The 13,831-nt window shown below is 41.6% G+C and overlaps 1 protein-coding gene across 1 annotated transcript in view; it reads left to right on the forward strand.

Annotated features, from left to right (window-relative positions):
- Positions 1-13,831, forward strand: part of TRIO (trio Rho guanine nucleotide exchange factor) — a 458,240-nt gene that overhangs the window by 326,039 nt on the left and 118,370 nt on the right. The window contains 4 exon segments of the mRNA XM_030551719.1: positions 559-749; positions 5,904-6,005; positions 11,243-11,385; positions 12,106-12,205. Of these exon segments, the coding sequence (XP_030407579.1) occupies positions 559-749; positions 5,904-6,005; positions 11,243-11,385; positions 12,106-12,205 (536 nt within the window).

Below are 13,831 nucleotides of genomic sequence, written 5' to 3' on the forward strand. Positions count from 1 at the left end.
GAATATGCGGCTCAGGTCCATCTGTTCCCTAGAATTATAGTTAGAATAAATCTAGTTGGGCTTAGAATATCCAAGTTTGTATTTGCTAATTTAAAACCGACACCTGTTGTCCTGGCTTTCTGTCACATGAGGTTAAAGTCTCATTTGGCTTTAGATGAGTCCAAACCTTCACAAGACACAATAGTTTTGTAAGACTTCAGACTAAGCTGGCAGAAACCTTTTAAGAAAAGTTTGATTTCATGATGAGGGGGATGTACATGAGAAGCTGATTTTGGAGACATGTCATTTGGAGCCAGAATCTTACCAGAACTGTTCACAAGACTTTTCAGCTGTTGAATCGAAACATAAACTTGAATTATGATTTGGTTTTGAACTGTAAAGCATACCCTAAACCAGCTGGCATCAGAACAGTGCCTTCTGGAACCCTCTCTGTTAAAAATACTAAATGTATTTGAAAACAGAAGGGTGAGGAAATGATTTGATAAAGCATGGGTATGTTTTTAGTGTTCTCACTTTTACTATTCAGCTTCACATGGTCTATCTTTGCCTGTTTTGCAGGGTTTGATGAGAATATTGAATCTCAGGGAGAGCTCATCCTTCAGGAATCCTTCCAAGTTTGGGACCCAAAAACTTTAATCCGAAAGGGTCGTGAGAGGCATCTCTTCCTCTTTGAGATGTCCTTGGTCTTCAGTAAAGAGGTGAAGGATTCAAGTGGGAGGAGCAAATACATATACAAGAGCAAACTGTTTGTAAGTATGAGAAAACAACAGAAGATTGTTGTCCAGAGAAATTAAAGAGTTCTTATCCAAAGGTAACCAAAATTTATAAGCAGGTTTATTCAAATGACTTAAACATAACTTTGAAACTTATATGAAACTTTAGCTGTCAGCATGCCCCCCCCAAAAAAATGCTTGAACTTGATAGTGTTGGATCATTGGCCTTTTAAGGTAAGCAGTTAGGCTTACTATCTTGCCCTGCTTCTGCGATGAGGTGTGTTGAAATGTTGAAGTTATTAGTCCTCATGGAACCTGTGGAGGTGAAAGTGAATTTTAGATTAGTTTTTTTTTTTAGTGTTAGGTTTAACTGTTTTGAATATATCCATTGTACGGGTGATTGTTATGTGGGATGCATTTTTATAAGACTAAATGAGTTTTTTAAAAAAGGATTTGCCTGACACAGAATTATTAGAAGTAGTATTTATAACTGCTAATCATTGCAATTACATTAGCACCCAGATCTCCTGATCAGCTCTACAAGGATAAAAGAAGAGTCTACCTTTCCTGAAGAGCTTGCAATGGGCTTTGTAGAACACACAGCTCTTTAGTAATAGCTTTCGTGTATATTCTGTTCTTACAGGGCCTATTGAACCCTGCCTGCAAACAAATATTTTATTGGCTCCAGATAATTCTGTTTATGATCTATTGGAAAGACATAAACATAAATCACTCTTTTAATTTCTAAAAATGTCCTTATCATATGCTTTGGCCAGATTTATAAAGGTGACAAAACTGAGACTGAGATTTTTAAATGGAGCATAAGGTAGATAAGTAACTCACTTACTTTGGCAACCCTAGTCTAAACCAATAATGCAGACCATGGTTCAAAAAGTAAGTAGTATTCTCTCAGTTCCTACCCTATCTACGCCACACTCTGATGAGTCCCACTCACCTGTTAATCCTTCCTTCTGGAAAAGACTTGGATAATAACTACAACATGTCCTAAACATCAGCTTTGAAGTGAGGCTGGTAACAAATGCCCTCATTGAGCATAGCCTACTTTGTTGCCCACGTGAAGCTGACATCAGGAAATCATAAGTTTGAGCGCCTCAGGTGATCTCAGCTGCTAAGGCTTTACCTGGGAGTAAGAGCCACATGTAGGACAAGTACTAAAAAATAAACTCTGTCTCTTGCCAGGTTGTCATTTCAGTCACCAGCTTCTGTTAGTAGCTTTCAGAGCCAGAGTGGTTGCTGGGGAAACACTGAGAAAGTTGCTTCCTTACATATACCAAAAACTGTCACTGTGCCTCAGTTGTGACCTACCAAAAACAAAACAAGCTCACCCTGCTATCCTTCTCGTCAAAACATCCTGAGGGCACAGGATGCCAGCCATCGCAATCTGTAGGACCTCTTTTAAGACAACCAAACACTTCCTTTTGTGATCTGAACTGTAGTTTGATTTGAAGGGATGAGAAGCTGGTGTATTATAAAGTCAACTTCTGACCCAGTAATGAAATGTTAGGGAACAAAATGGGATTCATCATTAGTGCTAACATCTAAAACAATCCCAAAGCTCTGCTTCCTGCCCAGTGTTGATGTTCTCATGTTGCTCTGTGCCGAGTAAAGAACATAAGCTGGAGTTCTTATTGCTGTACAGCAGTCCTGCCTGATATCAGAAATAGAATGCATCAAGTAAATTAAAAAAAAAAAAAACTTAAAGATCTACCTGGAGGAACAGAATGAAAATGTAGTAAGAGTTTGAAGTCAGAGAACAGGGTTGTATGATAGAGCTCCAAGTCCTACAACAACTTTGGCTTGTTTTGGTCTTAAAAGCCATACATATAAATAGTGTTCTGTCAACTTCCCTGTGAAATGTCAGCACTTTCTATGTGAAATTAACTATCTTGTACATGTCAAAGAAACAGATGTGTTAAGAGTTTATACCTGGATGCATCAGTGCGGCTTCCAGATTTTTTACACTTGCTAGGAATAGACAGTGGTGTATTGCAGGGATGGGCAAACTTTTTGGCCTGAGGGCCTCATCGGGTTTTGTAAATTGTATGGAGGACTGGTTGGGGGGGTGGGGGAGGATCATGGCCCAGCCTCCGCCTCCTATCTGCCCCCACACACACTCCTGCCACATCCAACTCCCCTGTTCCCTGATGGCCCCTCTGGGACCCCAGCCCAACCCACACACTCCCGATGCCTGTCCCCTGACTGCCGCCAGACTCCCGCTGCCCCATCCAGCCCCTCTCATTTCTGACACCCCCCATCCCCCCAGAACCCCTGCCCCATCCAACCACCCCTTCTCCCTGTCCCCTGGCTGCCCCTGGAACCACTGCCCCTGACTGCACCCTGGCGCCCCATCCAACCCCCCATCCTTCCTGACTGTCCCCCCCCCGGGACCCCGTTCCCATTCAACTCCTTATTCCCCCTTGCCCCTGACTGCCCTGACCTCTATCCACACCCCCGCCCCCTGACCACCACCCCGAACTCCCCTGCCCTCCATCCAAACCCCCCCCCCCGCAGCTCCATGCCCCCTTCCCACATTGCCTGGAGCACCGGTGGCTGGCGGCACTACAGCCGTGCTGCCCGTCTCGAGCCAGGCCATGCCACCGCCACCACGTGGCACAGAGCACTGGGTTAGGCCGGGCTCTACAGCTGCGTTGCCCCAAGAGCTCACAGCTCCATCGCCCAGAGCATTGCGCTGGTGGCAGAGTGAGCGCGCTGAGGCTGTGGAGGAGGGGGAACAGCAGGGGAGGGGACCAGGGGCGAGCCTCCTGGGCCAGGAGCTCGGGGGCCAGGCAGGACAGTCCCGCAGCTGGATGTGGCCTGTGGGCTGTAGTTTGCACACCCCTGGTGTATTGTCGTCTTGCTGTGCAATCTCACATCATAACCCATCTGGCCTTTGCCATTATTAACCTATGAGAGGGAAACATTTCTGTGTGTATATGGAAATGTTAATCTTAAAGGCAGAACTAGGATTAGGGCTTATGGAAAGTTTTCTGTTTACATTGGTTTTGTCAAAAACCTCAGTGTTCTGTGGAAAACTTTTTACATCATGTTTCCTTTCCATGGAAAATGTTGAATTTTCATAGAGAAATCAAAAAAAATTCTGCTGAAAGCTGATTATTTTCTGTTTCAGGTATTTAGACAGAAAGTTGATATTTTCCCTGGAAAATTTTGACAAAAATCTTTTTTTGTTTTTGTTGTCATTTTCCATGGCAGCATTTTCTAACCAGATCTAATGAGGATATCGTCAAAATAATACTCTGGGGATTAAGTTGAAAAAAGAGAGCAAACCCATTACCCTCACCCCCCGGTGATACGGAAGTACATTGCTTGCCTCAAAATCAGAGGATTAATGACTAGATTACTACATATAACTTGAGAAAAAGTGAAATTAAATGCCACACCTGAAAAATGTGCAACTGTTTTTTATCCAGTATTGTGAAAAAGTAACAACTGAATTGCTGTCAAACAACTGAAAGGGGTTGGAGGAAAAAAAATATTGTTTAGTTTCAGTTTCACATGGTACACCTTACAGCACTTTATGAATAACAGTTTCTTGGAGTAGATGGAGGAGAGACATTAATTTAAAAATATAGAAAAATGTGATTTTTAAATTCATAAAAATTGGCAGGACTTGGGAGCAAGTGCAGTACCTGAAACTACAGTCCTTCTAAATTATTTTTTAAAACTGGATTAGAATTCAAGTTGTTGTCTTAATAACTAAAATATATACTTACAACTTGCTGCTTGAATAAAAATTATTCAATTTCTTGTCTTAGTTTGAGATAAGCAGTGGCCTTCTGTATTACTAGGGTTTATTGTTCTCCTCTTCAAATGTTTTTATTTCTGCCAGTACCCTGTATAAATTATCTGATTTCTTTCTAATATTTCTATCCTCTGAGCAGTATCTGAGGATGGGGCTTTTCAACACCAATGTCCCTATGGCACCCAGAGGATTGCTTTTCCAAGTATCACTTATACTAATGACTTTTTAAAGTTCACTTATAAATACTTTTCTGATTTTTTTTTTTTAATTGTGATGTTTCTTGTTAATATACCCTTCAGTATTTGCACTGTACAGCATGTTGGCATTGCAAAGATTGTTCATAGATCAATGAAATATGTTTTACACTTTGAAATAAAAGTGCTTTACAAACATTCAACACCCTTATGAGGTCTTAAAATGCTTCTAGAAAAAAATAGTGCCTCCTGTGCTCTGGCTATCCAGTGCATGCTACAATCAGTAGTAGGGAGATAGTTTCCATTATGCATGTAATAATTTACTTCGTTACTTACACTTAAGTCATAACCCTACATAACAATTCTGAACCCTTAACTTTGACATTTAAAGAGGCATTTTGCAGTTTGATTTGTATGTCCTAATTTATTTGCTAGTCCCCTTGGATTAAATCCTTTTTGTATTGCTAAAGGAGAAACTAATTGATATTTTAGATCATACTCCAACTGGAAAGAAAAAACACGTTATTGGATGTTCAGTGCACAGGAGCTGAGGGGTTGGGGCAGCATCGCCTCATGTATCCGGGGAGGGGCCATAGACATGAGACATGAATGCCACCCATCTACAGAAACTATCTCTCTGCATCACATCTTGAAGAACCACAGTTACTTGGAAATGAACTTGGAGGTTACTTACTATAAGTAATCTGCAAGTTCACCTCCAAGGTCATGCAATTTCTGACTCACTTCCATTATTGCAGAGGGAAGGAAACACATGATTTCTTAGGTAGAAAGGAGATTAGAATTTTAAACATAAAGAAAAAACTTTTACCTGCTGTAATAATTGCCGTTATCTCTAACTGAAATAAGTGAGGACAGCAGCTGCTTGACTTCTAGCCTGAGAAACTGACACTTTGAATAGAGTAATGAGGATTTGGGTGAAAAATCCGAACATAGAATTTCTGACATGTTATTTGGTGGTGTAACCACATATTTATTACGTTGTATACCAATGTTGAAAGCAGTTTGCTGAAAATTGTTGTATTTATAAGCAAAAAAGCCAACAGATGGGGTTCTCAAAAATGCCAAAGTGGAGAGGAACTTTTGAATGTGCAGAATGACTTAGGACTATATGTTCAGCTTAGTGGAATAATTGTCTTTCTGTGAATAATGTGCAAAAATTATCATAGAGTCCTAACCAATTTTTCTCACTTCCAGACTTCAGAGCTGGGTGTCACAGAGCACGTAGAAGGAGATCCTTGCAAATTTGCACTGTGGGTAGGAAGGACACCAACTTCTGACAACAAAATTGTGCTTAAGGTAATTTTTCAAGAAGGCATTTATGCTTCCTATATCAGTTGTTTGACTGTAGATCTTTATACATTACTGTTTAAAACAAACAAAAAATAACCTCTGTGAAATTGATTGCCTATGGATGGACAGCCCCTTGAGCTGGGTAAACTTACCTTAACCTTAATTAGGGGTGGTGTATATTAAATCTTAATGGTCCTTTAGATACTGGAAGAGTCTATGCAGCCCACCAAGGAATAAGCAATCTTGTTCTCTCCAGTAAATTTGAGAGGAGTGGAAAGCTGTTTGATTTGTTTACTTTGCTTTCCTATTGGCTTTTAAATCCTCTTGCTTGAGAATTTAAGCCAGCCGCCAACTGATGGGATTCAGGAAGAAACAAACCCATGGACAGGCTATTCCATAACTATCAGTTACAGTGTTTTTTGCGCTCCGTATCTGTTACTGCTTGCTGGTGGACGATGTGCTCTACTGGGTAGATAACTGATCCAATCTAGTGTAGCAATTCCCATGTTTGGGTAATGTTATCCTAACTAGGCTAATCTTGTGCACAATGAGCAGTGTGGAAGACATGACACCTACTGTAGCCTACTAGTAAAGGAAAGATGTGAAATGCTGCAAAGGAAGCGTTAAACAATGTTTAAGCCTGATCCGCCTAAAGCCGAGTAGAGTGTTGTGTGTGAATGGATGAGCATTGGGGAAAGCAGTCTCTATTATTTATCCTGTGTCTCTGAGAGGTGCCAGTAACTACAAGAGAACTGAGCAACATTTCAGAGGGGGAACAGCGAAGAGGACTTCAGCAGCTAGCTGAGCTGTAAGTGCTGATCATAATGCCCAGGTTCCACAAGACATGTCCTCCCACCGGACAGGAGTCTGATAAACATGAGCAGGAGGCACTGTGATAGTGCTGTAGACCATTCTTGGATTAAACCAGAGACAGAGGTGCTATGGCAAGCCTTTTGAGAACCAGGCTGTGAGCTCTGAACTGAAAGAACAGCCTGTAAATTGTGAGTCTAGGGAGCATCAGAAAGCAGGGCCTGCAGCAGAGCGAGTCTCTAGGCAACCTAATGAACACAGCTGGCCTGTAGTAAGCTGTCTGATTGGCTACACAACCTGAATGGTGGGAAGAGTCAGCAGACCAGACTGGCTCTTAAGCCCAGCAGCAGCAGTTTAGCAGCTGCTCAAAACATTTGTCCACAGCTTGTTCCCAGCCCTGCCCTTGCCTTGCCTTACCCCAGGTAACCTGGTCTTACCCACAGCTCCGATTCCTCATTTTGGACTCCACATGCCAGAGCCATGGGTCAGAGCTGGCCTTTGACTATGGTTCTGACTCTGGGCTCCAATTCCTGGCATCCAACTTCTGCTCTAACCACTGGGCACGACTACCACTGTCCCAGTCACGTGACAGTTTGAGCAGCCCCAACCCCGACAATAAGAGAACTCGAGCTGATATGGTGAACATGGATTCTACAAAGGCCAATATCTCCCTGACAGAGATACCTGAGGGCCCAACAGATCTTGCAGACCCAGGTTGCCTCCCTGCAAGTACAAAATGTGGTTCTGCAAGCTCATGCCATGCTGCCATCAACTGTGCTTCCTGCTTCCTGCAAGCCCAAGCTTCCCCTCACCTGGCAAGTTCAACGGTGATTGCAACAAATTTTGTGGGTTCTTATATCAGTGTTGGCTCCTGTTTCTACTACATCCACAGTTGTACCCTACTGATCAAGCCCAAGTGGGATTGATATCAGCCTCCTTACTGGGAAGGCCTTGTCTCGGGCGTCTCCACTTCTGGAAGAATCAAGCCCATTTCTAGGGCTGTTTGAAGACTTCATTTGAGCTATGGCAGAGGTCTTTGATGACTCGAGTCATGAGTATGTGGCCAAAGCCGCACTTCGGGGATTGTGGCAGGGATGCCAGGTTGTTGCTAAATATGCAATGGAGTTCCGACACTTGGTAGTAGACACCGAGTGGAACAAGACACCACCATCACCTCTGGCTGAGATGGGGCCTGAGATCGGTCTATGTTGACTGGAGGGAAATCTTTCACGTTACACAAAACAGAAATATTCACATGGGTAGGAAAAATACTCTTTTGGAGAGTGGCGATGGGAATAGCTAAAAATCAGAATATTGGGTACTTTGGCCCTGAGAGTCTCAAATGCAGGAGTGGGACAACATAGCAAATAGCAGCACAGTACAAAGTAATACAGTAACTCCTCACTTAGCATCTTCTCGGTTAACGTTGTTTCGTTGCTATGTCGCTGATCTATTAGAAAACATGTTCATTTAAAGTTGCACACTGCTCCCGTATAACGATGTTTGGCAGCCTCTTGCTTTGTCCACTACTTGCAGGAAGAGCAGCCTGTTGGAGCTAGCTGCAAGCAGCTTCCACATCAGCTCCCCTAAGTTCCCTGTGAGGCAGCCGCCCAGCAGGCTATCAATTGCCGAGAAGTTCGGGTGTCCCTCCACTCACTGCCATGTGCTGCTCCCGCCCTGTGCCTTGGAGCTGCTCCCCGGAGCCTCCTGCTTGCTGTGCGAAGGGGGAACCCATCTGCACAGAGTGTGTGTGTGGGGGGGGGGGGGAACACAATGGACAATGTACTTAGACTAGGGTCAGTGTACTTAAAGGGCAAATGTGCATCTCACACACACACACACACACACACACACACACACACACACACACACGGTGTGTATGTCTCTCATACACACATGCATCCTCCCACCCACCCCGGCACTTTGGAAAGTGGAGGGAGTGATGCACTCCAGTGGGATAGCATGGGTTCATCATCACATTCAGTTTCTGCAGGGGATGTTTGCAGCTACTGCCATATGTCTATTGTGTCTCCTCCCTCCATTCGTGCTGCCTTGTAGCGTGAGGCTACATTAACAATAATGTGTTGCACTTGGCTGAGCCCTCAAGGGTTTAGTTCATCATTTGGCAGCAAGGCATTCCCTGGGAAATAGCCCATCCTCTTCCACCCTGACTCCGCCACCTCAACCAAGCTTCACAGTCATCATTGCTGTGTACAGTATTAAACTGTTTGTTTAAACCTTACTCTGTGTGTGTGTAATGTCTTTTGTCTGGCGAAAAAAAATTTCCCTGTAACCTAACCCCTCCTCCCACCATTTACATTCTTATGGGGAAATTGGATTCACTTAACATCATTTTACTTGAAGTGGCCTTTTTCAGGACCATAACTACAATGTTAAGCGAGGAGTTACTGTAACCAGTTCAGAATTGCTATGAGCTGCCTTACTCTGAGGCCCTCTTGCCTCCCTCTGTAGTAAGGGGAGTCTGCCCCAGACAGAGCAGGCTGGATAGGAAGAGAGGGACTGGCAGGAGTTCTTGTGTCTTCTGATGGAGATAAAATGTTAGTGGATGCAGCAGTTGTCAATTAAAATAAAAAAAAAGTTATCAAATTTGCTGCTTAAATTTATTTTAAATCAATAGTTACCCTATAGTGGAGTATCTGTGGGATTATTTGTATGGTAACAGCATATGTTGGCTATCACAGGAACTGCTGTGTTCTTAATCCTTCCCTTGATTGGGTGAAGAGGATTAAAACTTTTGATTATTAAATCCAAATATGAAATGTTATATAACAGGCACTTAATTTTAGTCATAAGGCATCGGCCTGGAAACCACACAAAAATCTCACTCTTTCTGTGCTTAGAGGGTGAGAAATCAGACTAGTCCAGAATAACTAGACTGACAACAAAAAGGTTTTGCCTTTTTTTTTTTTTTTTTTTAAGAACTGCCATGTGGAAATTAATTAAAGAATCTATGTGAAAGTCTAGCACCATAAAAGCCCTTGGCACTAAATTGATATTAGAGCAGACAACTCAACATTTCCATCCACCAGCTCTCTTCCAAACCCTTTTTTGCACAACTAGCAACTACCCAGTCAGAGACTGGTCTCCTGTATTTATATTTCAAACACTTAACAACTTGTTTCCTGGTTTGTTTGGGTTTTTTTTTTCCCCCTTGGTGTTTTTCTTTTTTCATTTTTTTTTTTGAGGTAAAGTTTTTAAAGGTTCAGCTACCTGCAACATCTTAAAAGTTTTTTATGGTTTTCTGTGGAAAATATTTTTATAATTAAAACTGTGTCTGATATTTTAAGACATCCTTGCCGTTTCATTTTTCAGACACATTTGTTACTAGTCCCTGCCAATTTTTTTTTCTTGTTCTGTACAAAGATGCCTCTGTAACTCTGAATTGTCGAAGCTGGAGCTTTGTAGCGCATCTGATATTGTAGCCGCAAAAGGAGCTACACTTCATGGAAAACTGTAAGGAAACAAATCTCCCTGTCTTCTATTTTTGAGGAGGGAGAGGTTTTTTGTTTTGTGTTTTAACAAAAAACGAAATGTTTGTCCTTGCAGTTCAGCTGTTCCTGCAGCTTTTTCCCCAACTGACGTCCCATTGTGAAACTTTATTTAATTATACAAATTACATAAACAATTATGATGTATTAGAGGTTTATAATTGTGATGGGAGAGGAAGCAGGAGCTCCAGGCTAATGCTTGAAACTAAATTTTAGTAGGACCTCGGCCTTGTCTATAATTTTGTGTCTGAAATAAATTGCACTTGCAAACAGTTCAGTTGAGATGTTAAGTGACCTTCTTTATGGCCATAAATAGCATTTGTACCCACAAAAAAAAGTGGCTAGATACCAAATGCTATTTGTTGCACCACAAAAATGCAGGTGCTCAATTAGAGGCAGTTCTTGAGAATCTGACCCTTAAACAATGACCCTGTTCTCATGCAAACATCAAGAAATGGGGAAAGTAGTAGAGAAAACATAACACAGAAGCTTAAATATCTCAATGAAAGAGTTGGTTTTCTATGAAATGGCAACATATCTTTAAATGCAGTTAGACATCACTCAGAATTTATTACTCAGTTACTAATTTGTAAGCTGCTGTTACCGCACGTCTTGCAATGTATTCATACAGAGGCTATAACACAATAGGGCCATGACCTTGGTTAGAGTTCCAAGGTGCTTCATTATGCAAATGTATAGTAGGCAAAGCTGAAATGATTTATGTTTTGATAAAACAGTATTGGTAACGAAAATAGTGGAATTTGAAAATGGGAACAGCTAGCTGGAATTTTCCATTAACAGTATTTTTTAAAATAAAGATGTGAAACCATACTTGTGCCTTTTCCCCTGTGTATATGTGTGGTTTACAAGTGAACACAGGCCTTCTTAACCATAATGGTCCATTTGTTTGTTTGCATATTAAAGGCTTCCAGTATAGAGAACAAACAAGACTGGATCAAGCACATCCGGGAAGTGATACAAGAAAGAACCATTCATCTGAAAGGAGCATTGAAAGAGCCAATCCACATCCCCAAAACTGCTCCAACAACTAAGCAGAAAGGAAGGAGGTTAGAATTTGAATAACTTATTAGGAAGGTGGGGATCATTTTTAAAGTGCCCCATCGTGAAGGCCATATTTTAACTGCAATCATGGAACACAGTGTTCTCAGTGCATTCAGTGTCTTAAGCCAATATAGGAGTCGTTGTTGGCTAGTGTTATCTTCAAGTGTGGTCCTTGTAAATTAAGCTCCAGTTGACCACAGTGCTGTACATGTTCAAATCTCTGCTCTAAATGCTCACTTGAATCTTTATGTAGTGCTATTCTAAAAGGATGTGTTGTTTGAAGTCAGTGTTATGTTCAGCGGCCTAGGAGGTGGGCATAGACCAGATGTACTCATTAAACTTTTACAGTACGTGTTTTTTACTCAAGTTCCTTGTTTGTTTAAACCAGACTTCACACTTGGCAGTTTTGGCAAAATGGCTACCAGGGGCGGGGGTGGAAGGAGGGGGGGTTGGTCTCTGACCAAGGTTCCATGTGGTTGGCTGCTGCTGTATTTTTATACAGCTTAAGTTGGAAAAAGATAGTTAACTTAGTTTATTATATATTACAGTATAAAGCAAAGTAATTAAGCAAATGTTGGGGTGCAAGGCATGTCATCAGTTGCTCTGTCTTAGGCACCCACTGCTGTAATATCTGGATGCCTTCCATTAGGGTTGCAGATAAGAACTGGCAGCCTCTGAAACAGATGTGCTAACCAAATTCTGACAATTGGATTGTATGTTTGCAGAGATGGAGAGGACCTGGACAGTCAGGGAGATGGCAGCAGCCAGCCTGATACTATTTCAATTGCGTCACGAACTTCCCAGAATACACTAGACAGTGATAAGGTAAGAGACATGAAGTAATATTCCATTTATTTTTTTTTTTTTTAGCAAATGGCATTCAGTTTAGACTGAGGTATCACCAATTGTGTGTAGTTTCTCCTGAAGCATACTTCTGACAGCCTTCCTTCCCCCAGATTGGCTACATGCAATAAAGAATATGCATTTTAGTCCCTTGACAATGGGCTATTTTGTTTGTTTTAACACCATAGCCTTGAGGCAAGGCTTACATTTATCCTAATTTATACTATTCCTTTCCTCCATCCCACAGTCATTTATAACTTTAACCCAAGTTAAATGTAGGATGGTGAAGATAAAGGTAAAATCAGATTAACCTTCAAAGGTGTCCCTAATCTCTCTGAATCTTTCTGAAAATATACCTTGTGCCATTTGTGACAGCAAGGCAATACTGGCTGTTGTGTCAATTAGGAATATCAACTTTGAAAGGGCACTATCTACCAATAGCTCATATCAGTACAGTAAAATATTTTATAAAATATGAAGGCTTCCAACTGTCTAAATGTCATTGAATAGGGTGGAGTGTATCTGAGCCAGGCAGAGGTGTGCAAATCATCAATGACATCATAGGACAGCTAGGTGAGAGGGTTCTAAAAGATATTTTAAAAATTCACTTCTAGAGTCCTCCCCCCCCTCCACACACACACGCACACATATGGGTTTTTGCACTGATGGAACAGTTCAAGTCTACAGGCAACTGAGGCTTTTTGCTAAATGGAGAGGAGAAGGAAGCAGGCAAGAGGCAAGTTCAGCTCCCTCAAAGATACTTAGGGCTGTTATTTATTGAATCTGCTGGGGGGGAAAAATCTACTTTTTGACTAGCTGCAATTGCGCCAGCAGTTGGTAGTCATTGGTTGTAGATGTCATAGATCTTGGTGTCTACCTGAGCTCTAGCACTTGTAGCCAGAAGCCTGCTACGTATTTTCAAGTAAGAAGAGGGAGGGGGAAATGTCTCAACAGCTTTTGTTTGTGATTTTTTCCTCTTCCATTTGGATAAAATCCACATTCTAATTTGAGCAGAAGCTGGATCTAGCGTGTCTACCTATACATCATTTACAAAACTATACTGTATATACTAGCATTCATACATGGATATGTACTGAGGAAGAGGACTAATGCATGGTATACTCTTCAAACATAATCTTTCCTTCTCTGTGTTGGTTAGAGAAATGGCTAACTGTGTTTAGAAGCACTTCTACCTTATGAGCTGTTCTGCATGAGTGTAATCTAGGATTTAGTGTGTATTGGTGTAAGTGAACTCCTGGAGCTATAGGATATAGTGTTCAGCAATCTCCCCCTATGCTTGAGTTTATAATGCCTGTTAAGTGGGTTGTTAGTAAGTAGTTTCTCCACAGATTTTATAGGGTGGAAGGCAATCAACATGTTAAGGAAAATCCTGAGGGAAGTTCATTCAGCCAAGCCTCTTAATAATTCTCACATGATGCATGAAGTATTGCTGTGAAATGAGGCTACAGATAAGACACCCAATTTTCTAGGGAATACTACATCATAAATAACAAAAGAGGGCTTTTGGTTATGCTGGGAATGGATTGCATCACCTTTTTATTGTCCAGCATGTGCTTCCAGTCAGCCATTGTTCATATTCGTTCCTAT

This window comes from Gopherus evgoodei, chromosome 2 (genome assembly GCF_007399415.2).
Source record: "Gopherus evgoodei ecotype Sinaloan lineage chromosome 2, rGopEvg1_v1.p, whole genome shotgun sequence".
Taxonomy (NCBI): domain Eukaryota; kingdom Metazoa; phylum Chordata; order Testudines; family Testudinidae; genus Gopherus; species Gopherus evgoodei.